Source organism: Canis lupus, chromosome 3 (assembly GCF_048164855.1).
Source record: "Canis lupus baileyi chromosome 3, mCanLup2.hap1, whole genome shotgun sequence".
NCBI classification, from domain to species: Eukaryota; Metazoa; Chordata; class Mammalia; order Carnivora; family Canidae; genus Canis; species Canis lupus.
Genome location: NC_132840.1, coordinates 27433186 through 27457769, shown reverse-complemented (window position 1 = coordinate 27457769; position 24584 = coordinate 27433186). Strand labels below are relative to the sequence as shown.

At 42.9% G+C, this 24584-nt stretch overlaps 1 protein-coding gene and 1 long non-coding RNA gene across 3 annotated transcripts in view; one reads left to right on the top strand and one right to left on the bottom strand.

Annotated features, from left to right (window-relative positions):
• Positions 1-453: 453 nt before the first annotated feature.
• Positions 454-12700, bottom strand: UTS2 (urotensin 2). Its single transcript, XM_072813366.1, is given in 6 exon segments — positions 454-635; positions 1291-1332; positions 2377-2506; positions 5003-5088; positions 5091-5166; positions 12662-12700. Coding segments are annotated over 6 exon segments (495 nt in total). The 3' UTR covers positions 454-513.
• Positions 12701-15603: 2903 nt separating this feature from the next.
• Positions 15604-24584, top strand: part of LOC140630149 (uncharacterized) — a 36885-nt gene continuing 27904 nt past the window's right edge. For both annotated transcript variants that reach the window (XR_012027955.1, XR_012027954.1), the window contains exon 1: positions 15604-15675. This is a non-coding gene — a long non-coding RNA (uncharacterized lncRNA). The remainder of the gene's footprint in view (positions 15676-24584) is intronic.

The window sequence follows — 24584 nt, the reverse complement described above, 5'->3', positions numbered from 1 at the left end:
TTTAACTAAATTTTATTTTTGTGACTTCTTAATTTTCACTTATTAGCTTTACTTTTAATTTTTCAGAGAATTCTATTTTATTTTATTTTTTTTATTTTTATTTTATTTTATTTTATTTTATTATTTTATTTTATTTTATTATTATTATTTTTTTATTTATTTATGAGAGAGGCAGAGACATAGGCTGAGGGAGAAGCAGGCTCCATGTGAGGAGCCCAATGTGGGACTCGATCCTGGGACTCCAGGATCATGCCCTGAGCCAAAGGCAAATGCTCAACCATTGAGCCACCCAGGCATACCTCAAAGAATTCTTTAAGGATAAATTGATGGAAGGAAAAATTGCAAATTTTCAGGACACATCTATAAGTAAAATAACCACTCATGATATTTGCAAAACATAGAGGATTTATTTTGCTTAGGTTTTTTTTTTTTCCTATTTTCAAATCAGGCATTTTTGTTTTTAACTTTCTAAGATGATTGTTTTTGAGTTGACTAGTAGGTGTTCATTTCACTTCAGACACAGTATTTCCAGAAGCATTCAGATGAAGGTCCGTGTTTCTTATCTGGTTTCCTGATTCTGCCCAAAAGATGACTCAGGAAAATGTTAGGATCTTGTCCAGAGAAAGCCTGAAATTAAACCCACAAACAAACATAGGTTATCAGTGAATTAAGACCCCTACAAGAAAAAGGAACCATAGCTAAGACTTAGGACCTTTGAAAAGTGTGTGTGCTCTGTTGTGTGAAATGTAATTGTGGTGAGAGCCTGGAGTGTGATGGCTTTGGAAGGACTCCCTGCACCCAGCCAGGGGTCCCCCCGTCCACTGAGCCCTCTCATTGCCATGATGTGTCCCAAGCCCTCATTGACCTATTTCTATTTAAATACTCGACCAGTAGCCTGTTCTCTACATTACTATCTTCTGTGTGAAATAGATCCTATATTTCCCCTGAAATTAACCTTTATTTCTCACGAACTTCCAGTGACAGCAGGGCTGCTGGCCCCTGGACCATAAGTGGGAATGATGAAAGAGAAAGCACAGGGGTGACAGACTGGAGAGGATGGCTTTAACCTCTTGTTTGTTCTTTTAAACCTGTTACAATAATATACCCCAAACAGGCACTAGGTGAGTTCTTAGGGTCACATATAGGAATCAGAATTTAGAAAAATTAATGCTTTGAAATAACACTGGCTTGAAGGTACGATTTCACCCAGGGCAAACCCCGTTCAAGAATTTAGAACCGTTTGAAGTATAAAATGCCTCACCTAACTGTGATAAATAGAGTCACTTACCTTTCTCATACTTCCTTTATGGTTAGCAATGTCAGTACTGAGACCTGTAAGACAGTATTTGAAAACTATTCATCATCAAATCTGTGATTTCTGTTTTATGCTTGTTTTACTTAGACTATAAGAGGACTAAGTCATGTCTAGTTTCTAATCTTTCTGTTTTCACTCTGTAGCGATACTTACTTGAAGGCAGCTAGGCAGGGACCCTTATTCTTTCTTGCTGATAGAATTCCCAGAGGGCACTGCATTCTCCCCAAGAAGTTAGCAGTTCAGTAGTTTATTAGAAACATTTTAAATGAACGAGTTTTCTTAATATTAAACAGTGTCTATTAAAAGGCTCCATTTCGGGGCGCCTGGGTCACTCAGTCTCTTAAGTGTCCGACTCTTGATTTGGGCTCAGGTCATGATCTCAGGGTCCTGAGATCGAGCCCCCTCAGACTCCATGCTCAGCAGGGAGCCTACTTGAGATTCTCCCTCTCCCTCTGCTCTGCCCTTCCCCCTCAAAAAAAGCCTCCATTTCATTTCCAGAATGTTCTGATCACCTGTGTCAGTGCATAGAGGCATACAGTCAGAAAACAGTAAAAGCTGACGGTTTATTGGGGGCTGGGTGTGACTGTGGTGAGCATTTTCCTTGCATTTTCTCATCAACTTCACAACAGCCCTGAGAGGTAGGTATGTATACAAACCCTGCCTACTGATGAAGAAACTGAGGTAACAGATGATTAAGTAGCTTGCTTAAGATTTTAGCAAGTGGGAGCAGGATTTAAAATGGCACTTATTGGAAACTGCAATAACACCCTCCTTATCCAAATAAATCTATGCATTAAAAAATTTATATTATGCTGAGGTGCCAAGGAGAGCATGATGCATGCAAGGAGTCAATGAGAAAGAAAACAAGATTGCAGAGGAGTCTTCACACCAGAAAGGGAGAATGTTGGGCAATTTATTAGCCTGTATTATAGGTCATCTTTCTATTCTATTTAATTATTATTCTATTTAAACGGGTGTTTAACCTCATCTAGTAGATAGGAATAGAGAGTAATTCAGTAGCAATAAAAATTAGACCACTAGACATGCAAGAATTATTTTACCTGCTTCCCTAAGACCGTCCTCCCTCTCTGCCCCTGGTCTCTCCAGCAGCATTTGCAAGAGGGACACTCTTTCCAGTTCATCCAAGGCCAATCTTGCATCTCCATCATGTGCTACACAGAGTAATAATACAGGTTAGTAACAGTGTTCGCCGTTTAATTACTTCTGTTCCCTATTGTCTTTGGGGGGCACTGGGGCAGGGAGAGAATACTAGAGATGCCTCAAATGCTGTGTTCATGATTTGTCAGTAGTATTTTAACAGAGAGGTGAAGATGCTATGTCTGATTTGCAAGCTGGCAGGACAGAAAATCAGGAGTGGATCTAAGTCTGACTCTTCACTGCCATGTGTGACTTTGCCAAGCTGCTCAGCTGCCTTGAATAGGAGAGCAGAGCTGAGCCACAGGACCAGTTAAAAAATGTTTCCACTCCAAAAGTGGTGCCTTTTGGTTTCTATTTACTGCTGCTCATTACATTTTACTTGTAGATATTTGAGGATAAAATTGGAGAGGGAAAATGAAGGGGTGCCTCTCTGGGAGCCAAGATTGTTTATGTTCCAGTAAACCAAATAAGATGGCACCACTCCTTATCTTCCTAGCCTTCAAGATTTGAATATAATCATTATTAGAAAAACATCAGGAGATCCCTGGGTGGCTCAGCGGTTTAGCTCCTGCCTTTGTCCCAGGGCGTGATCCTGGAGTCCCGGGATCAAGTCCCGCATCGGGCTGCCTGCATGGAGCCTGCTTATTCCTCTGCCTGTGTTTCTGCCTCTGTCTCTCGTTCTCTCGCTCTCTATGTCTATCATAAATAAATAATCTTAAAAAAAAGTCAGCCTTTGAAATACTCTTTCAAGACTTTGATAGTAACATTTTTAATGTGAAATTTGGTCAGCTTAATATAAGATGTATGGTTAAGATGTGTAAGATGAGTATGGGATGCGCATGGACGGTGGAAGGCACACTCAGTGGAGACTTGGCACCAGGATAGCTCTCTTGGCTGGCTGCTGCTGTGCTGAAGTCAGAGGCTCCAGGAGTCCCAGAATACCAGCATGCTTGCAGCTTACAGATCTTTAGCTACAACTTCACTTGGAAGACAATGAATTGAATTCATTATAAAGGCATCTGAGTACATTCACAATATTTCTGAAGAATATTAATGAAAAACCTGTAAAATTTGGCCACACGTAAGTGTGTGTGTAATGAGGCTCATTTATGTTGGAACAAATAAATTTGAAAAATTGAGGCAAGAACTTGAAGGGAGGCTACCACCTGTTAAGGGTTTACATAAAATGCACTCATCTGAGTTTAAAAAAAAAAGTCATAATAATATGTACATTTTCATTGAAGACAGTGATATAATCAATCTTGATTTCATCTCATGTTTGCTTTGCACTTTTCTTTTTAAATAGCAGAGATTCAACAAAGTTAATGCCTGTTTTTAGCCAGGAACAGGACAGGAGGTCAGGAGCTGTAGCAGTGGGTAGGCAGACATGAGTGGCCAACAGTGCTTGCCTATCATCAAAAAGCCTCTTGGAGAAACTTAGACACTAGGAATGACAAAATCAATGGTATAGAAGAGTTTTTTTTTTCCTTAAAAAAAAGTCTAAAAGTACCCAAAGTTAAAGACAAGTTAAAATCCACTTAAAATTTTTATGCATCAGTTGTTTTATGTCTTAAACTAAATTAAGAGGAAATAGCCAAACTATTATTGACTGATTTTTTTAATATGATTTTTTTTAACTCAACCTACACTTAAACTGAATGAAACATCAATCAAAAGGACAAGATACTTGACCTGGAAAATGATGTCATCTCTAGCTCCAGATTGTCCCTTTTTAATACTTCAATAAACATTTTTGTTTCATATAGCACATGTCAGATGATTGCTTTTTAACTAAATATAAAAGAGTTTTAATCTATAATTGGAACAACAAAATTCTACATCTAATCAGTTCATTTAAAATAGAAACTAAAAGTAATGATGTTTAAAATGTAGTACAATTTTTTAATCGAAAAAAAATTGACCAAAAGTTTGGATTGCAGATATGACATGAAATAAGCAAAGCTACCTTTTATTTCCTCTTACACTTTAGAAAGAAAAAAAAACTAAAATGTGCTCTGTAAGGATCCTCTAGTATTTTTTCCATATCTAGGATTTAATTTAACAAGACTCCTGCAAACAAGAATTCCCATTCTTATCTCTAACTTTGCGTTTGAGACCCTTGAAGACTTTTTCAAGACAAACAGAAGGGGAACAAATTCATCTTACCTGAGAGCTGTAGGACCTCTTCCCTGGGGTCAGGGACAGGCAGAGAGAAATGAGGATGTAAGCATCCGAGGAAAAGCAAACAGGATATCAGCTTATACATGTCGAGCAAGAGATAGGAGTCTCCCTTCTTGGCTTCTGTTGCTCAGAACTTCCAACTTGCTCCTCATTCTGTGATCAGTGATTATATATATGATCCTATGACTCACATCACCCCCTCCAAAAAATTAAATTTATTGGCCATGGAGGCTAAAAGGCAATCACTTTGCATTGATGTAATTTTTCAAGGTAACAACTCATAGACAATAAATTTACTGTCATTGCCTAGTGTCCCAAGTAGGTATTATATAAAGACAGAACAGTTACGTTTATAAATCTGGCAAAAGGAGTAACTGAGAGCAATAAATCATGAGTCAAAGAAAGGGTCATACATGAGTTGAAGTGGCCAAGGGAAAAGACATGGATTTGTGAGTCCTAGCAGGAGTGATGCAGAGCATGACATGGAATGTGTTGGTTTCCCTTTCCTTAATCTTTCAAGAGTGATCGATGAGTTGTCCTGTTGTACTGAGGGCTGCCATACCGGAAGAATGACAATATTTGGATTAAAACTTAAAATCGGTTCTTTACATTAGTGAAGCTAAGTTAAAATGCACAGCAAACACTCAGGATCAGAGCATGTCTTAAATTTCAATATTATTCATCGAGGAGGGATGGAACACAAACCTGAAAACCTCACTGATGAGTATTTCCCACGCCTAACTGCTGTGTTTTGCTCCTACTCTGCCCGGCCTGGCCCCAGCCTGGACTATCACATGGCCTCCCTGTGGGTGCCCTCAGGTCCACACTCCACCCCACTGGCGTCCACACAGCACAGGGATGCCTCTGACACAGAAGTCGGATCATGTCAGGTCCTTGCTCAGAACTCTGTATGGACCTGAAATAAAAGTTAAAACTACAGAATTATTAGAAAAAAACATGAACCCCTTCACAACCCTGAGGCGAGCAGACATCTCTTAGCTGAGATATCAACCATGTAAGCAAGAAATGGATAAATTGAACTGCACCAGAATTAGAAACATCTGCTCTTTGAGAAAGATACTGGTAAGGAAATGAAAAGACCAGCTATGAGAAAAGTCAGAAAACATGTCTGATGAAAGACTTCTCCATTGATATAAAATATATCTATATCTATATAGAACCATGTCCCAGTAAGCCAACAACCCAATGAAAGGAATGCATACATACTCCACAAGAGACAGTGTGCAAGTCTCTAATAAGGACATGAAGAAATAACATTGTTCTCATCAGAGAAATGCAAATTAAAATCACAGTGAGGGGCTGCAGTCTAAAAGACCAATGATCTCAAATGTTGGCAAAGATGCAGAGCCCCTGGGGGAATCAAAACACTATAACCTCCCTGGAAAACAGTTTGTAACTCTTTTATAAAGTTAAACATACATTAAAGTATATAACCCAGAAATCCTTCTGCTAGGTCTCCATATACTCAAGTGAAATGAAAACATAGATGCAATAATCACTTGCATGCAAACATTCATAGCAGCTTTATTCATAATAGCAGAGAACTGCGAACAACCCGAGAGGTCCATCCACAGACGAATGGATAAACAAGCCATACTAAGTCTTAGGATGGAGTTCTACTTAACGTACAAAGGAACTGCTGATAAACACAGCGTGATCTGAAAAAATTTTGTGCAGAGTGAAATAAGCCAGACCCAGGAGAGTCATGTGGCATGATTCCATTTAAATGAAATTCTAGAACTTGCAGCACACTTCCACAGGAGGTGGAGGGTTGACTGTGCGGAGACTCGGGGACTTTTGGGGGGGAATGAAAATGTTCTATATCTTGCCCAAGGCAGTGGTTACATGGTTATATATATGCATTGACCAAAACTTATCAAACTGTACATGGGTACATTTTATCCTATGTAACTGATACCTAATAAGGTTGATTGTGTCTTAAATCTCCCTTGGCTCCTATTTCATGTTTCTTTTTCTTTTTTTTAAAGATTTATTTATTTATTCATTCAGAGAGAGCGAAGAGAGAGGCAGAGACACAGGCAGAGGAAGAAGCAGGCTCCATGCAGGAAGCCCGATGTGGGACTCGGGCTTCCTGGGTCTCCAGGATCACACCCCAGGCTGCAGGCGGCGCTAAACCGCTGCGCCACCGGGGCTGCCCTCCTATTTCATGTTTCACTTCTTCAATGATGCTCTCCCCTTAGAGCTTAACTCGACGGCTTCCTGAACACATTACTGCCTCAAGATCTTTGTAGTGGCTGCTCCCCACCTGAAATGTTCTTTGCTCAGATGTGTGCCTGGCTCTCTTCCTTGCCTTCTTTGAGTGTTTGCCAGAATGCTGCTTCCTACATGAGGCCTTCCCTGAGCTGACTACTTAAAAATTGCAACAAATGGGGCGCCTGGGTGGCTCAATGGTTGAGTGTCTGCCTTCAGCTCAGGTTGTGATCCCAGAATCCTGGGATCAAGTCCCGCATCAGGCTCCCCGCAGGGAGCTGCTTCTCCCTCTGCCTGTGTCTCTGCCTCTCTCTGTGTGTGTCTCTCATGAATAAATAAAACCTTTTTTAAAAATTGCAACAAACCTATCCCCAGCATTACTCATACTCTTGCCTCTCTCAATTTATCCCATTGTACTAAGCACCTTCCAGCATGGTTACATATTTCAGGTCATTGTATGTAATAGGCACTCAGTAAATATGTTTAACCAATGAATGAGGTGTCAACCATGTGTCGGGCCTTGTTTCAGGGACAGAATGGTGAACAAAGTAAGTTTTCTCCTCTCATGAACTGTCTCACTGGAGGCAATAGCCAACAAAATAAGTATTTGCTGTGATAGTTTTTTATTGCTATAAGGAGGAATAAAGCAGAGGGAAGAGACGGTGCACAGTGAGGTAGACGGTCAGAGGGCCTGTCAAGTAGCCTCTGGGAAGGGGAAATGTGAGCAGAGACCCAGGTGGAGTTGGGGAGCCATACTTTGGGGGATCTCCCAGAGGAAATAGGGGAATGGCCTGAGCGTCCTATTACTGGTGAGGAAGGAGGGGCATGCTGCTAATGGGCAGGAATGGTCCAGATCCCTGGGATGGGCAGCAAGGGATTGTCAATTCCTGGACAGGGACAGTGACGATGTCAGGGAAATTTCACATGCTCACAGGTCTAGTGGGATGGAGGGTGGATTCGTCTATGCATTCAGTGGACACCTGAGCACCTATAGCACTCTTCCACTGCCAGGTGGTGGACACAGCCTTGGACCAGGAGACTCCCTCTCTCTGGCTCCAAATTTCCTTGCCTTTTAGCTCATCTTTTTGCTCTTTGCAGAACTGGCTTTCTTTTCTTTCCCACGTGTATTTGACCAAACATACACCCCACTGCCCAAAATTGGCCTTTCTTCAGTTTAAGAAGATCAGCTCCTACATCTTATCTTTAAATCCAGTTTGCAGATTCCTGGGATAAAGCGTTAAACTGGCCCAGCTTTTGCTGAACGCCCGCAGGGAGGGTGCCTGGGGGCAGCTATTGCCCAAGAGAGGACCGTGGACCCAACAGACATCCAAATGGAATACCATATAGCAGGAGAAGAAGTACACCCAGTAATCCTGCTTTCAGAAATATACCCTAAGGAAATAATACAGCAGAAGCAAAACATTATCTGAAGGCATCCTCTACAGCCTTATCTGTGGAGTCCAAAACATTGAGTCAAAGGATGCAGACTGAACTGCATACAGGACTCAAGAAGTGATCATGTAAATGAGCAAAGCTGGCTTTATGAATGACAATAGTGAGTGGTGAGGAGTGTGGCAAAGTGGAAAGTTTATGTTCTCTCTGAGGGTGGACTCCTACTGCTGGTTGCCAAATCTCAATATTAGAAATCTGAATTTTAAGGGCTATTCATGATTTCTCTTGGCAACTAATTAAAAAAACAAGAATAACAAGAGTCCTTGGGTGGCTCAGTCAGTTAAGCATCCAACTCTTGATTTCTGCTCAGGTCTTGATCTCAAGGATGGAGCCCTGCATCGGGGCTCTGCATTCAGCAGGTAGTCTGCTTGTGATTCTCCCTCTCCCTCTGTCCTTCCCCATGCCGTGCACTCTAACTAAATAAATAAACATAAAATTAAGAAAAAAACAAGAATGATAAAAAGTTCTGTAAGTCCACTATGTCTGTCAAATAGTACACACCCACAGGCACCTGGTTCAGCCCTAAATGCCCAAAATAAATGTATAAGTTAGAAGATCATGGAGCTTAGCAACACATAGTTTTAGTGATCATTCAAATAATAACTGATTATAGAAACTTGGAAAACATGGGCGCCTGAGAGGCTCAATCAGTTGAGCTTCTGACGCTTGGTTTCAGTTCAGGTTGTGATCTCGGGGTCGTGGGATGGAGCCCCACATACAGCTTCATGCTCAGCTCAGAGTCTGCTTGAGATTGCCTCTTCCCACTACATGTTTCTCTCTCTCTCTCTCATAAATAGATATATTTTTTAAAGATTTTATTTATTTATTCATGAGAGACACAGAGAGAGAGAGAGAGAGAGAGAGAGAGAGAGGCAGAGACACAGGCAGAGGGAGAAGCAGGCTCCATGCAGGGAGCCTGATGTGGGACTCGATCCTGGGTCTCCAGGATCACACCCCGGGCTGCAGGTGACACTAAACGGCTGCACCACCGGGGCTGCCCTAAATATAAATTTTTTAAAAAAGAAAAGAGACTTGGGGGAGGCAGAGTGCCTGGGTAGCTCAGGCCTTGGGCTCAGGTCATGATCCCGGTGTTCTGGGATTGAGTCCCACATCCGGGTCCCTGCTCAGCGAGGAGTCTTCTTCTTCTCTCTCTCTCTCTCTGCTGCTCCCCTCTGCTTGTGTTCTCTCTCTCTCTCCAATAAAAAAATAAAAAAAATTTTAAAAAGGAAACTTGGAAAACAGAATAATGTTAAAGAAGTAGGATACAAGGAGATTGACCCTATGTAAAAAAAAAAAAAAAAAAAAAAGAGGACTATGGACAAGAACTAGCATGTAATATTTCAAAAGTAAAAAAGCTGTGTTAGGGTAAAGGGCTGTTCCATTAAAATACTATTTTATTGTATATATTGCATACCTATATATTACATATATGTATGTATGTATGTATGTATGTATTACACGTGTGTGATATTATGACACCCATGAAGCAAAGTCCTGCAGTGAGGTCGGGAAGCAGGCAGACTGAAGTGTGGGGGTTGTTGGTGTCCCTTGAGGACAATTCTGAGAGAGGTGCGGTGAACTTTAGACGCCTCTTCTCTCTGGAAGAGGCTCTCTGCCAAGCTTCGTCATCCTCTGGTGACTCAGGGGTTCCTCTGACAGTTATTAGTGATGATTTTACAGGATGGCCTAATTAAGTTACTACTAAAGGCTTAAGCTCAAAAGAAAATTAGCTTCTTTTCCTTCAACAGACCATCAATGACAATGTCACCTTGTCCCAGAAATGCACAGCACATCATTCGGTCCTAACAGTCCTTGCGTTAAGCAACGCAGCTTTGTGTTTATGGCAGAACAGGTGTGGACGATGACCACCTTTTGGAAGAGATGGAGTCCCTTTTATTTGTTGCAAATTAACTTTTTTTTTTTCAGAGACTTTACTTATTTGAGAGAAAGAGAACAAGCAGAGGGTGTGGGAGGGGCAGAGAGAGGAGCAGACTTCCCACTGAGTAGGGAGCCTGATGTGAGACTTGATCCCAAGACCCTGGCATCATGACCCGAGCGGAAGGCGGATGTTTAATGGACTGAGCCACCCAGGCACCCTGTAAATTACCTTTTTAAACCAGAGAGATATCTTTTGTGTCTTGCAGAAGCAAACAGTTAATATGATGTGTTTTGGGTGACTTGTACCCATGGAGCACCAGAGTCTATTGGGTAACATAAAAGTCAAAAATCTCTTTTTGGTCTGTTTTGAAACTGATCTGAGTTCACCATCTCTGCTGCCGTCTCTACCCTTGTGTCCTGTGGGCATAACTTTTTGCGTATGGTCCTCAGTTATGACAGCTCCCTAGAAAGAAGTTGATAAGAGTGACTTTGCCAGGTGTTTTGAACCTTTTCAGCACTTTCTTAGCACTGACCATCAAAATTCAGTGACAATCTATCAGGAACGTATTTGCGCTGTGACACAAACAGTGAACAAACAGTTGCACAGTTGCACCAACAGTGCAGCGCTGACACCAGTCTGGAGGCAGAACTTCGTCCCTGACACATTCCGATGACATTTCAGACATCATGGGGATCCACTCATTTCTATTCATGTAAAATCATAGGTTATACAGATGTAGAGTTAATGTATGTTAATGAAAAATTTAACCTAATCTATATTCGTTATAGGCTTAATTTATATTAATTTATATCTCAGATAACCATCGCATGTAAGTGGCTATTGAATGCCTCCCTTGTTGATTGCACTACAGCGCTAACCCTTGGGAATCACAGCCACCCAGCACCACCCCAGGAGTATCAGGAGCTTCGTGGGAGAGGTGAATGAGGATCGACTGAAAAAACAGCCTGAACCAAGGCGCAGAGGAGGTGCTTAGTGTGTTTGCAGAAAGCTGGACCCAGCTTGCTAAGACTTGGGAGGTAGATGGGACTAGATCACATCACAAAGTTGAGGAATTTGGATTTTTGTCCTTCAATAGCGAAGAGGAGAGGCAAGGAAGGATTTTATTTATTTATTTTTAAGATTTTACTTATTCATGAGAGACACAGAGAGAGAGAGGCAGAGACATAGGCAGAGGGAGAAGCAGGCTCCCTGTGGAGAGTCTGTTGTGGGACTTGGTCCCAGGACCCCGGGATCATGACCTGAACCAAAGGGAGACGCTCAACCACTGAGCCACCTAGGTGCCCCCAAGGGAGGTTTTTTTTTTTTTTAAAGATTTTATTTATTCATGATTGAGAGAGAGAGAGAGGCAGAGACACAGGCAGAGGGAGAAGCAGGCTCCATACAGGGAGCCTGATGTGGGACTTGACCCTGGGTCTCCAGGATCATGCCCTGGGCCGAAGGCGGCACTAAACCGCTGAGCCACCCAGGCTGCCCCAAGAAAGGGTTTTAAATGAGGGAGTTGTGTCGTTCTCATCCAGGTTATCAGGTGATGATAGATGCCATGAAAAAACACCAGGCTTAGGAGGGTGTTGGGATGCAGGGGGGCCCTTTTAGGTAGGAGATCTATATGGAACAAAAGGAGAGTGCCACGTGGCTATCTGAGGAAACAAAAAAAAAAAAAAAAAAAAAGCATTCCAGGCAGAAGAAATAGTGATTGCCAAGGCCCTGGGGTAGGACTGGGTGATGCCTTCTTTGAGCAACACCCAGGAGGTCAGTGTGGCTCCAGTAGAGTTGATCAAGGAGGAGAACAGTGAGGCTTTGCCAACAGAAAGGTGGTAGAGGGACAGATACAGATTCCTGATGGCTATTTTAAGGACTTGCAGTTTAAGGTGAGTAGTATAGTAGGAAGCCCATTTGGAGGAAAGATGGCAATACGTGAATTATGTTTTAAAAGACTCATTCCAGGCCCCTGTGTGGGGAGGTCCTCAAGGGGGGCAGGGCAGAAGTGGAGAGACCGCCCTCTGGAGGCTGGAACTGGGGGTGGTGGGAATGGCCAGACTATAGCTACTTTGAAGGACCAACCAGTAGGATTTGCTGGAGAATCAGGTGCGAGAGAAAAACAGACATCAAGGATGACCTCAGTGTTCTTGGCCTGAGATCCTGGAAGGGCGGTGTCCCCTGTAGACAAAATGTGGACAGCCATGAGTGGAGCAGGTTTGCACAGGATTGTCAAGAGTGCTTTGGACATGTTGGTTTGGGGTGCCTACTAGCCCCTCACCTTGGGCAGAGGTCAAGAAGGAGCTGGAGGCGTGCAGGGTCCAGGAGGAGGACCTGGACCGTAGATAATACCTGGATCAGCAGGTGTGTAAAGCCACAAGGGCCTCATGAGTCCCCAAGAATGTGAGGGCAGACAGGAGGGGCAGATGAGGGCCCAGGAGACCTACCAAGTCTTTGGCAAGAGCAATTTTGATGGCGTCGAGCATTGAGAGACTGATTAGAATGGGCTCAGGAAATAACATGGAAAAGCCTCATAGGCTGAGCACCTCCTCTTCCGGTGGAATAGTAACAATGATGGCAACGCAGGTGTCCCAGCTCTGCGCCGTGCGTGCAGCATGTGCCAGAGTCTCCAGGATGAGGGACAGAGCTACAGCAACGTCTCTGCTCTCCAGATGACTGAAGGGAGGTGGCACAAGGTCCAGAAGCCTGCCAAGTTCCTGCAGCTTATGAGCGCTGGGCCTGCGACAGGGCCCCACGTCTGGCCGGGCTGCTTGTGTCGCCGTACTTGACACTGTTGGAAGGGGGGAGCTCTGTGACCAAGCGCTTTCAAGGGGAGCCCTGGGTGCTCAGGGGTCCTTCCACTGCAGGGATGCCTGAGAGGAGCCACTTTGTGGAACTGGAAGAGTATGGCCCTGCCCAGCCCTCCCTGAAAAGGGAGTGACCACAACGTGTCTAGTGATAACAGCACTACTCGATGGGCCTAGATTCTTATAAACTAAAAGACAAGTCCATCCATTTGTCTTGAAAATGTCACATTTCCATGAGACCTTGTAGGCAGCCACAGATGGGCTGCATCTTCACTTTCAGGCATCATTTTTCTAGCCGACACGTCCATCCCCATCCCTGTGACCTAGAAGGCCACTTTCCAAAGAAGGATGAGCTGCCAAAGCTGTGACACTCCGGGTCTGGACTTAATGCGCCGGGGGATGCGTCACGCATTGCGAATGAGGGCGGGAGAGGAAGGGTGCCAGGTAAATATCCACTCTCTTTATTGATTTGATTCATCCAATTGCATAGGAGCCCCTTTTAGGCAATGTTCAAGGGAATGACTCAAATGTCACCTGAATGAGGCCCAAAAGGCTTCCGCCAACATTTTTTCATATTTCTGATGTCACAGGAGGCTTTTAGTTAGAATATTCCTTGTGTCTGAGGTCTGGGTGTGGAGTTCAACGGAACCGTAGATCTATGAGGAGAATGGGCGCTGAGCCCAGCTGGGATCAAGTACCACATTGGGCTTCCCGCTCAGCAGGGAGTCTGCTTCTCCCTCTCCCTCTGCCCCTCCTCCAGCCTCTGTGTGGGCTCTCTCAAGTCAACAAATTTTTTAGAATCTTAAAAAAAAAAAAAACTGCACACTGATAGCCAAACAAAGTTGTGTTTTTTGACTCATTTCATAAAACCATATATCACGAGGAACCATGCAGTATCTCAGTAAGGAGGTATTGAAAAGGACCTACGGGATTTGGGGTGGGTGATACGGCGGGGTGGGGGCTCCAAGAAGCAGGGCTGTGCTCTGGATTGGATGAAGAGGTGATTCTTTGCTTGGATATCTCAATAATTCTAATCCAGAAAATAGGACAAACCATCTGAGGCTACTGCTTTGATTGGAAGAGAAGCAGCCATCTCGCATGTAAGCCAGAATAGGGGGTGTTGGATTATTTTTGTGTTTCCAATGAGTTGTTTTTGTCTGAGCAGACCTGCTTTCCGGCGCTGTTGTTTTGTCTTGGTCCAGGACAGACACAGGGTGACCTTGTCTGATGGGGTTCCATGAAATCAGTGTTCAACAGGACCAGCTGTGGGGGCCAGCCCCACTGCCAGGAGCTCTTACCATCCATCTGTGTGCTTATTTCTCAAATACATAACACAGTAAGCTTTCTCCGTGATGGACACTCAGTGATTTGTGAGCACAAATTTCATTTAATCAAATGCTGCCTTACGATCCTCCCTCACCTCCTATGTCCCCTCACCCTGCTCTGGCTTTTCTCCACAGCCTCTGACATGCAGTGGGTTTATCTAGTGTCTCTGTGTTCCATGAGGGCAGGGCCTTCTGCTCTGGTCACTGCTGTATTCTCATGACCTGGAACATAGCAGGTCCTTAAAAATTTGTTGATGCTGAACTTTAATTAAAGAATGTGTTATCTGGGGGCATCTGGGTGGCTCAGCTGGTTAAGTGTTGCCTTTGGCTCAGGTCATGATATCAGGATTGGGCTCTCTGCTCAGCGGAGACTCTGCTGCTTCTCCCTCTGCCCTTTCCACATGGTGGTTCTCCCTCTCTCTCTTTCTCTCAAACAAAGTCTTTAAAGAAAAAAAAATGTGTTATCTGTATGATACATACATGCCTGGCCAAATCACACCTGGTCTTTTCTAGTACAATTACCCAATGTGCTGATTTCCAGGGCCATTATTCTAAAAGATAATTAGCAGCAGTCTCATCCACCCACCCATTATCCACCCATCCATCCACCTGCCACCCACCATCCATCCACCCGCTTACAGCTTTTATTGGTTTATACATAGGTCTCATTCAGAAAGCGAACATCTTTGGAACGTTTCCCAAAGAGTTTCCCTTTCTTGTTTTTCTGTGTCCATGTGTCTATAATCATAGGACTGCTGTATCAGGTGCTTCGCTAACATCTGGGCTGGGCCGGGGGGTCTGGGAGGCAACACTGGTGGCCTGAGCACGAGGTCAGGAAGTGCCTTGGCCCTGGCAGTGCAGTAGTCCCGCGTAGGACCACCACCCGGGGTCAGGGGTACAGGGCGCAGGGAGAGGGGGACTGCGGATCCGCACGGGGGCGCCGCCTCTCGTCCCAGCCGGCCAGAGCGGAGGCGGGCCCTGGGCGTGGCTAAGGGGCGGGGGCGGGGCGAACCGGGCAGGCGGGGCCTGGAGGGGTGATGGGGCGGAGCTGGGGCTGGGTAAGGTGGGGCAAAGCGTGGCGGGCCGCAGCGAGGGGGCGTGGCCTGGCGGAGGGGGCGTGGCCAACGCCCTGAGGGACTGGGCCTTGGGGCGGGGCCGGGCCGGGCCGGACGGGGGCGGGGCCGGCCGGGGCGGGGCCGGCCGGGGCGGGGCCGGCCGGGGGCGGGGGCGGGGCGGGGCCGGGCCGGGGGCGGGGCCGGGCCGGGTGGGGCGGGGCGGCCTGTGGTCAAGACTGGGCGAGGCCTCCCAGGACTGCGCGGGTGGAGCCTGGTGAGTGAGACGGGGAGGCCCCCAGGAATGTGGGTGGGGGGCGGGTAAGGAGGGGCTTCTGGGGCCGAGCCCCAGGAGGTGGGAGGGATTTGGAGCCCCGGGCCGATTGCTGAGACACAGCTCTGGCAGGGGGGGTGTTGGTACTTGGACAGTTGTGCTTGAAACCCGGGCCCTGTTTCTTGCTGCATCCCTAAAGTCAAGGGCTCTGGTCTCGCGGGCCCTTGGAAGTCGCCTGCACCGCACCTGTTCGAGTTATAAGGCATTCCAGGTGTCCAGGTTTAAGTCTCCGTGGGGACCTGCGTGCCACCCGTCTCCCTGACAACACGGGGGAAGGTCTGGCCGAGTCTGGGGGCTCAGAGGCTTTCAGGGCTCTGGCCCTTTCCCGCAGTGCCGACGGCTCGCTCCAAACCTGTCCCCGCCCAGCTGCGGCAACAGATGACAGTTGGCCCCAAGCGACGCAAATGGTTACTATTTATCTCCAGACACGGAGAATCCATTTTAGCATTGCCAGAGAGTCCTATCCAGCTCAGACAGGGATGCTTAAGACAGTGTTCAAGCTCGTGTGGATTTTAAATAAATATAAAAGAAGTTATTTTTTTCAGACTTTATTTATTCATGAGAGGCAAGACATAGGCAGATGGAGAAGGAGGCTTCCCCTGCAGGGAGCCGGATGTGGGACTCCAGACCGCGACCTGAGCGGAAGGCAGACGCTCAACCACTGAGCTACCCAGGTGACCCTAAAATAAATTATTTTTTATGTTAACCCATAGGACGCAAACCCATGCTACATCAGTCAAGGTAGATCAGATTTAGGGCTGTGAACTGTCCCGTCACTCACTAGAATACTCCAAACAAAAGCAATTGGTTCTAATAGGGTTTCCCTATGTCAGTATTTTTCTTCTAAAGGGAAATATCCTCTGACTTAAAAAAAAAAATCCATTGACAGCTGTTGGCCATATCATTATTTTTATAACATGGTACAGCACATTTATTTCCCGTATTTCCTTATTTCACAAAAATGGATTTCCTCTAATGTCCTTGATTTAGAACACTGCTTTGCAATCCCACACCGGTTTGAACTGGATTTGTTAGTTCAGATTGACTCAGTTAAGGAGTGTGGATTTCGTTGTTTTTTTTAAATTTTTTATTTAATTTTAAGTTATCATGCAGTAAAATGTACCCTTTTTGCCAAACAGTTCTTTGAGACCTGACAAGTTGATAATCATGTAACCACCACCACAATCAAGATACAGAATAGTTCCATTTGCCCCCAGAGTTCCCTCATGCTGACCCTTTGTGGTCTGTGCTTCCTCCTACCCACATCCATAACAGTGCCCCCTCTATCCCTAAAGTTTTGTCTTTGTGTGAATATCATTATCAATGAATCATCCTACGGCACACAACCTTTTGAGACTCACTCTTTCATTTAGCATAATGCATTTGAATTTCATCTGAATCAATACTTCGGTTCTTTTTATTACTTTATATTCCATTTTGATGTGCCGTGATTTATCCATTCACCATTTGAAGGGCAGTCTCTGGCACTTATGAATAACACTGCTATACATGCTGGCATACAGATTCTGTATCACTCTACAATTTTTTTTCACTTGGGAGTAACATTGTGGTTTTTGGTGCTATTAGAAGGATCCTGTCTGTATAATTCCTATTTTTAATTGCTCACAGCTAGTATCTAAAAATACTTTCTATTTTTGTATATTACTTCATATCCTGTGACCTGGCTAAATTTGTAGTTCTAGGAACTACCTTGTAGATTCCTTCTAACCACTAACTTTTAGCTAGAATCCACAAACTCTGATGTTATATTTTTTCATTCAGTTTAAAATATTTTCTGATTTTTTTCTTGTGACTTTTCTATGACTCATAGATTACTTAGAAGTGTACTTTGTAATTTCAAAATGTTTTGGTGTTTCCCAGATATCTTACTGTAATTGATTATTAGTTTAATTTCATTATGACCAGAAAATGTACTTTGCAAAATTTTAATTATTTCAAGTTTGTTAATGTTTGTTTTATGACCCAAAATATGGCCTATTGTGATGAATGTCTCATGTGCACTTGAGAAGAATGTGTATCCTATTGTTTTTGGATAGAATGTTTTATAAATCTAGATTGAGTTGATTTATAGTTCAGGTCTTGTATATTTTGCTGATTTTCTGCACTAAACATTATTAATTATTGAGAGAAGACTGTTGAAATCTCCAGGAATAATTATGAACTTTCTTTTTCATTCTATGATGATTTGTTCCATGAATTTAGAGCAGGCACATTTAGGAATGGTGTGCCTTCTTGGTGGTCTTTTTACTATTATGTAGTGTTCTTTTTGATCCCCTATTCATCATTTTTCTTTTGAAATCTACTTTGTCTATATTAATATAACTGCTCCAGGGTTTTTTTTTTTTTTTACTAGTATTTTCTTTCTTTTTTTTTTCTTTCTTTCTTTTTTTTTTTTTTGACTAGTGTTTTCATAGTATACTTCTTTTATCCATTTGCTTTTAACCCGTCATTATATTTCTCTAAATATAGCATATATTTGGGTCTTGTGTTTTCAATCCTGACAATCACTCTTTTAGTTGATGTAATGTAGACCATTTACATGTAATGTAGTTATTGATATTGCTGACTTGATAAAATGTTGACCATTTTATAGAATGTATTTTTTTCTCTCAATGTTTTTTGTTCCTCTGTCCCCGATTTTCTACACTATTTTGATTATTTGAATGTTTTTATTTTTAAAAAGATTTATTTATTTATTCATGAGAGAAACAAAGAGAGAGGCAGAAACATAGGCAGAGGGAGAGGCAGGGTCCTCGCAGGGAGCCAGATGTAGGATGCGACCCCAGGACTCTGGGATCACCTCCTGAGCCGAAGGCAGATGCTTAACCACTGAGCAACCCAGGTGTCCCTATTTGAATGTTTTCAGTACTTCATTTTAATTTATCAATTTTATTTGCCCATTTCTCTTCATATTATTTTATAGTGGTTACTCTAGGGATTATGATACGCATACCTAACTTTCACGGTCTATTTAGATCTTATAAGCATCTAAGTCCTTTTATCCTCCCTTTTTAAAAAAAGATTTTATTTATTTATTTATTTAGAAAGCATCAGTTGGGAGGAGTAGAGGGGAGGGAGAGGGAGAGAATCTCCAGTAGACCTTGCGCTAAGTGCAGAATCCATTGCAGGGCTCGGTCTCACAACCCTAAAATCATGACCTGAGCCAAAACCAAGAGTTGTACACTTAACCAACTGAGCCACCCAGATGCCCCTACTCTCTGCTTATATTATAATTGTTTCTACATATTACACTTATATTCACTGAAAATTCTACCAGACAATACTATATTTTTTCTTTCAGCAGTATACATATTTTAGAGAAATTAAGAAAATAGTCCATTATACTGAGTCGGGTATATACCACTTCTATTGTTCTTCCTTCATTCCTAAAGGAATTCTTGAGTACCAAGTTTCCCTATGGTATCACTTCCCCTTGGCCTACAGAATCTCATTTAGTATTTGTTTTTAAGCAAGTGTACTGGCAGCAGATTCTCTTAGTCTTCCTTCATCTCAGAATGTCTTTGTTTTGCTGTCATTCCTAGAGAGTATCTGCACTGAATATAGAATGATACTTTGCTGCCTTTTGTCTTCTGTAAGATCTGGTGAGGAATCTACAGTCATTCCAATTGTTCCCTGTACAAGATGTCACTTTTCTCTGGCTGCTGTCAAGATCTTTCCTTTATCTTTGGTTTTCACCAGTTTATTATATATCTCAGCCTGATGTTCCTTGAGTTTATCCTGTTTGATAGTTCACAGAACTTCTTGGATCTATAGATTTATATCCTTCACCAAATTTGTGAAGTTTTAGTTATTATTTCTTCAAATATTTTTCCATACCAGTCTCTTTCTCTTCCCTTTCTGGACCTTCAGTGGCACAAATATTAGATGTTTTGTTATTATTCCAGAGGTCCCTGAGTCTCTGCTCTGTTCAATTGTTTGTAGTTAATCATTCTCTTCATTTTTCAAATTAAATAATTTCCATTTATTTATCTTTGAATTTACTAACTCCTTCCTCTGTCAACTCCATTCTGTTTTCTTCCAGGCATTGTATTTTTCAGTTCTAAAGTTTCCATTTCTATTTTATGCTTTTTATTTTTCTGCTGAGGGCTTATATCTTTCCATTCATTTGAAGTGTATTTACCTTTACCCCCTGGAGCACAGTTACAATACCCACCTTAAAGCCTCTGGTTAATTCCAATATCGGGGTGAACTCAGGGTTGGTATCTGTTGATTTTCTTTTCTCTTGATAGTTGGTTATATATTCCTGGCCTTTCCTGTGCCAGTGTTTGACATTTTGATTTTGTTATGAGACTCTGTGTCCTGCTAAAGTCCTCTGGAGAACACTGACTTGCTGTTTAGTGGGCAGTTACCTGGCTACATTCCTACCAGAAGGTCTATTTTACCTTCTGTCAATGGTGGTTTCAATGTCACTTAAGTTTTTCAAATCTTTGTTGTGTTCTTTTGTGTCTGTTTCATGCATGTAGCACTTGGAGGTTGGCCTGGGGTGCAGGCAGATGCTATGTTTGCAGTTCAGTTCTCAAAGTCTTTGCTGTGTTGCTCTGGGTCTCTCCTGCATATGCACAGCCCAAGGGCAAGCTGAGGACATGTGCCCATTGATACATAGAATTAAGAGATCCCCTTCACCAGCTCTCCTGTCTCTAATCCCTTGAGCACCCTCTCGCTCTCAGGGGCCCATTTCTCAGTCCTGTGGCCAGCAGTCCAGACTTTCTCTCTCAGTTATCACTATGTTCTCTGCTACCTTATAGATCAGAGACTGGGGTTGATGTCAGGTCAGGGCCTGGAGAGATAAAATAGAGAAAAGAGAGAAAGAAAGAAAGAAAGAAAGAAAGAAAGAAAGAAAGAAAGAAAGAAAGAAAGAAAGAAAGAAAGAAAGAAAGAAAGAGAGAGAGAAAGAAAGAGAGAGAGAGAAAGAAAGAAGAAAGAAGAAAGAAAGAAAGAAAGAAAGAAAGAAGAAAGAAAGAAAGAAAGAAGAAAGAAAGAAAGAAAGAAAGAAAGAAAGAAAGAAAGAAAGAAAGAAAGAAAGAAAAAGGATTCTTCCATACTCTCTTGTGAGGACCCTTTTTCCTGATTCTCTGGCAAAAAAAAAAAAAAAAACAAAGACAAAACAAATAAACAAATCCCAGAGCTACACAGTTCTATGACCAGAGTTGCCCTTAGCCAAACTCAAAGACAGGAAAGAAAAGAGGAGAAACAATCAGAAACTTTCCACTTACCTCCCAAATCTTCAGGTTTGATTTCCCTACCAGTCTACCTTCTTGTTTACCTTTCACAATTATGAAAGAGTTGCTCTTTGTTTTTTCTTCATGATGTCTCTATGTCACATTTTGTGCAAATCCTCAAATAATAACATTTGCATTCAGAACACAAAGGAATAAACTGCACACATACACACCTCGTTTGCCCAGTTTGTAGACCAGTAAGCTTCTGAGCAGGGATGCTCCTAAAAACATGCTCCGCATCACTTGCCATCAGGGAAATACAAATCAAAACCACAATGAGATACCACCTCACACCAGTGAGAATGGGGAAAATTAACAAGGCAGGAAACCACAAATGTTGGAGAGGATGCGGAGAAAAGGGAACCCTCTTGCACTGTTGGTGGGAATGTGAAATGGTGCAGCCACTCTGGAAAACTGTGTGGAGGTTCCTCAAAGGGTTAAAAATAGATCTGCCCTACGACCCAGCAATTGCACTGCTAGGGATTTACCCCAAAGATACAGATGCAATGAAACACCAGGACACCTGCACCCCGATGTTTCTAGCAGCAATGTCCACAATAGCCAAACTGTGGAAGAAGCCTCGGTGTCCATCGAAAGATGAATGGATAAAGAAGATGTGGTTTATGTATACAATGGAATATTACTCAGCCATTAGAAATGACAAATACAAAAAAAAAAAAAAAAAAAACGACAAATACCCACCATTTGCTTAGACGTGGATGGAACTGGAGGGTATTATGCTGAGTGAAGTAAGTCAGTCGGAGAAGGACAAACATTATATGTTCTCATTCATTTGGGGAATATAAATAATAGTGAAAGGGAATAGAAGGGAAGGGAGAAGAAATGGGTAGGAAATATCAGAAAGGGAGACAGAACATGAAGACTCCTAACTCTGGGAAACGAACTAGGGGTGGTGGAAGGGAGGAGGGCGGGGGGTGGGGGTGAGTGGGTGACGGGCACTGAGGGGGGCACTTGATGGGATGAGCACTGGGTGTTATTCTGTATGTTGGCAAATTGAACACCAATAAAAAATAAATTTATTATTAAAAAAAAATGTTCCCTGCATGATTAGTGTTTTAAAAGCCTGGAGAATGCGTCTGTTCTTTTGACCTTTGCAAGGTCAATCTCATGTTCATTCTGCATCCTGTATACCTCACCCCACCGCCATTTTGTTAGCCTGTGTATATGGAGCAGCTAACTTAACCAGTGTGCTTTGAAATGCATTTTAGAGAACAATGGCTGCATTGGAGTATACTTACATTACAGCAGGAGATCCCACTTCCAGGAAATACAACTCCTGAGTTTATGTGAGGTCTCTATTAGTCTTTACAGTGGATTAGGGTTGGAGTCTCATTCCTTTCATTCTCCCTGTATGCAGGCTGATTGTGTTAATTGTTTGGGGGAGCCAAAGTTTTTAGAGGGAAGAATGGAGTCACTGATTTCAAAATGAAAAATGTCAGGATGCAGCTCAAGAATTCGATGGTTTCTTTCCTGGTCATTGAGCCTATAGGTTTCTAAGTGCGAGTGGGTCTTACAGTCTCCCAACTTTACCTATTCCTGCATTTTTTTGTGCACACACTTTATTTAAGATGCATTAAATTTGTTATGAAAATGACTCTGTCATACTTTATTCTCTTTCATCCTCTCTTTTACCACTTAATAGTATGGCCCATGGTATATAATTATAGAATATCTAAGAGGCATTACTTATTTAAAGGTTCCTAGCTGTTGAAACTGGTTTTGCTCGGACTGAGAATCTAGACTTCAATGTAGAATTGCAGTAGTGACAGTAGTGCAGACTCTGTGAACAAGATGACTCTTGTGAATGGGTGGGTGGTCCCACTCACCAACTGGGTAACACAATTTCTCAATCTCTCTGTGCTACAGTTTGCTCATTTGCCAAAGGGGAATTGCAGTCAATCTTCTCACTGTGAGGATTAAAAGAGAGGGTGTGAAAATGTGCTTATCATGGCGTATGGTATCAGCTCTTACTGTCGTCCTTTAGGTGTGGAGATCACACCATCATCACTGTTTACTGACAGGCAGTGCTCCCAATGTGCTAGGTGCTGGCACTACTGTGAAAAATAAGACACAATTGATGCAGCACATTCAGATGGGGAAGACAGACACACAAACAGATCTTCATAATACAGAATAGTGAATACGATAAGAGAGAAGTGCCCCTGGGAGTCCCAGGCAGCAGTGGGTTCCTAGGAAGCCTTCTCTCAGTGAGTGTGTTTTTAGATATGGTGAATTCCTGGCTTGAGACATAACGGATGAATAGGAGTTCATTTCCCACTAATGGAAATTGGAGAGGAGAGTAGGGACCAGCATGAGAATAGTGTGATTAAAGGTGAAATCAAGCATAATATGTTCAGGGAAGCTCCTTGAGAGAAATTCTGGAAAAAAGGAATCATATTTTTAATAAAGCCATTGGTGAAAGGCCAGTTTCATCAAGAACTCTTTTTTGACCAAGTAAGTACCCAGGATTCCTAATACATGTTACCGTTTGACATTAAGAAGAACAAATAATAACAGCAGGTCTTATGGTGAAGCTTCCACAGAACACTCGCTATTTTTGTGGGTGAATGGGGAAGAAAATAGTTCTTTATTGTATAAATTAAGGCAGTTTTAAAACATGTCCACATATTACTTTATGCTTTCCCCATTAATAAGTGGAGTGTATGTCACCTTCCCTCAAATGTGTCTTAGCCCTGTGTATTAATCATTTATGGTGGAATAGCAAGTTATCCTAACACTTAGCAACGTAACACTACAGATATTAATTATCTCCGTCTCTGAGCACAGGAATCTGGGAATGGCTTAAGTGGATAGTTCTGGTTTAGGGTTTCAAGTTATAGTCAAGATATTGGCTGAAGGCTCGATCCAGGCTATAGGCTGAATGTTTGTGTCCTCCCAAAACTCATGTTGAAACCTAATCCCAAATGATGGTATTTAGAGGTGGAGCCTGGAGGTGATTCGGTCATGAAGGTAGAGCCCCCCATGAATGGGATTAGTGCCTTAATATAAAAAAAAAAAAGTCCCAGAAACCTCTCTCACCCTTCTGCTGGGTAAAGACACAGCAAGAAGTTGACCATCTATGAAGAAGCCAGTAAGTGTTCACCAGGCACCAAATCTGTCAACACATTGACCTTGGCCTTCCCATCCTCCCAAACTGTGGGAAATCAGTTTTTGTTGTTTAAGCTCCCCTGGTACAGGGTATTTTGCTTCAGCAGCCCAAACAAACAAAGACAATCCATGTCCACAATAGCTGGCTCACATGACTATTGGCAGGACCTCCTTGGAGGGCCGTTTGAGGGTCATCACGACATCGTAGCTGGCTTCAAGAATAGGGTGGGGGTGGGCATGGAAAGAAGGAGCTGCAGTGGCTTTTATTACCTAGTCCGGGAGGTTGTTTCCTGTCACTTCTGCCATATTCTATTCATGACACAAGTCACTAAGTACAGAGTAGGAGAGTTGGGTGCACCCTCGGAAGGCAGAATCAAAGGATTTGTGGACCTTTTAAAAAAGTCCTACACCCTGTGACTTCCAGCAAATATGATGCAGGGAAGTGGCACTGCGTGATTTTTG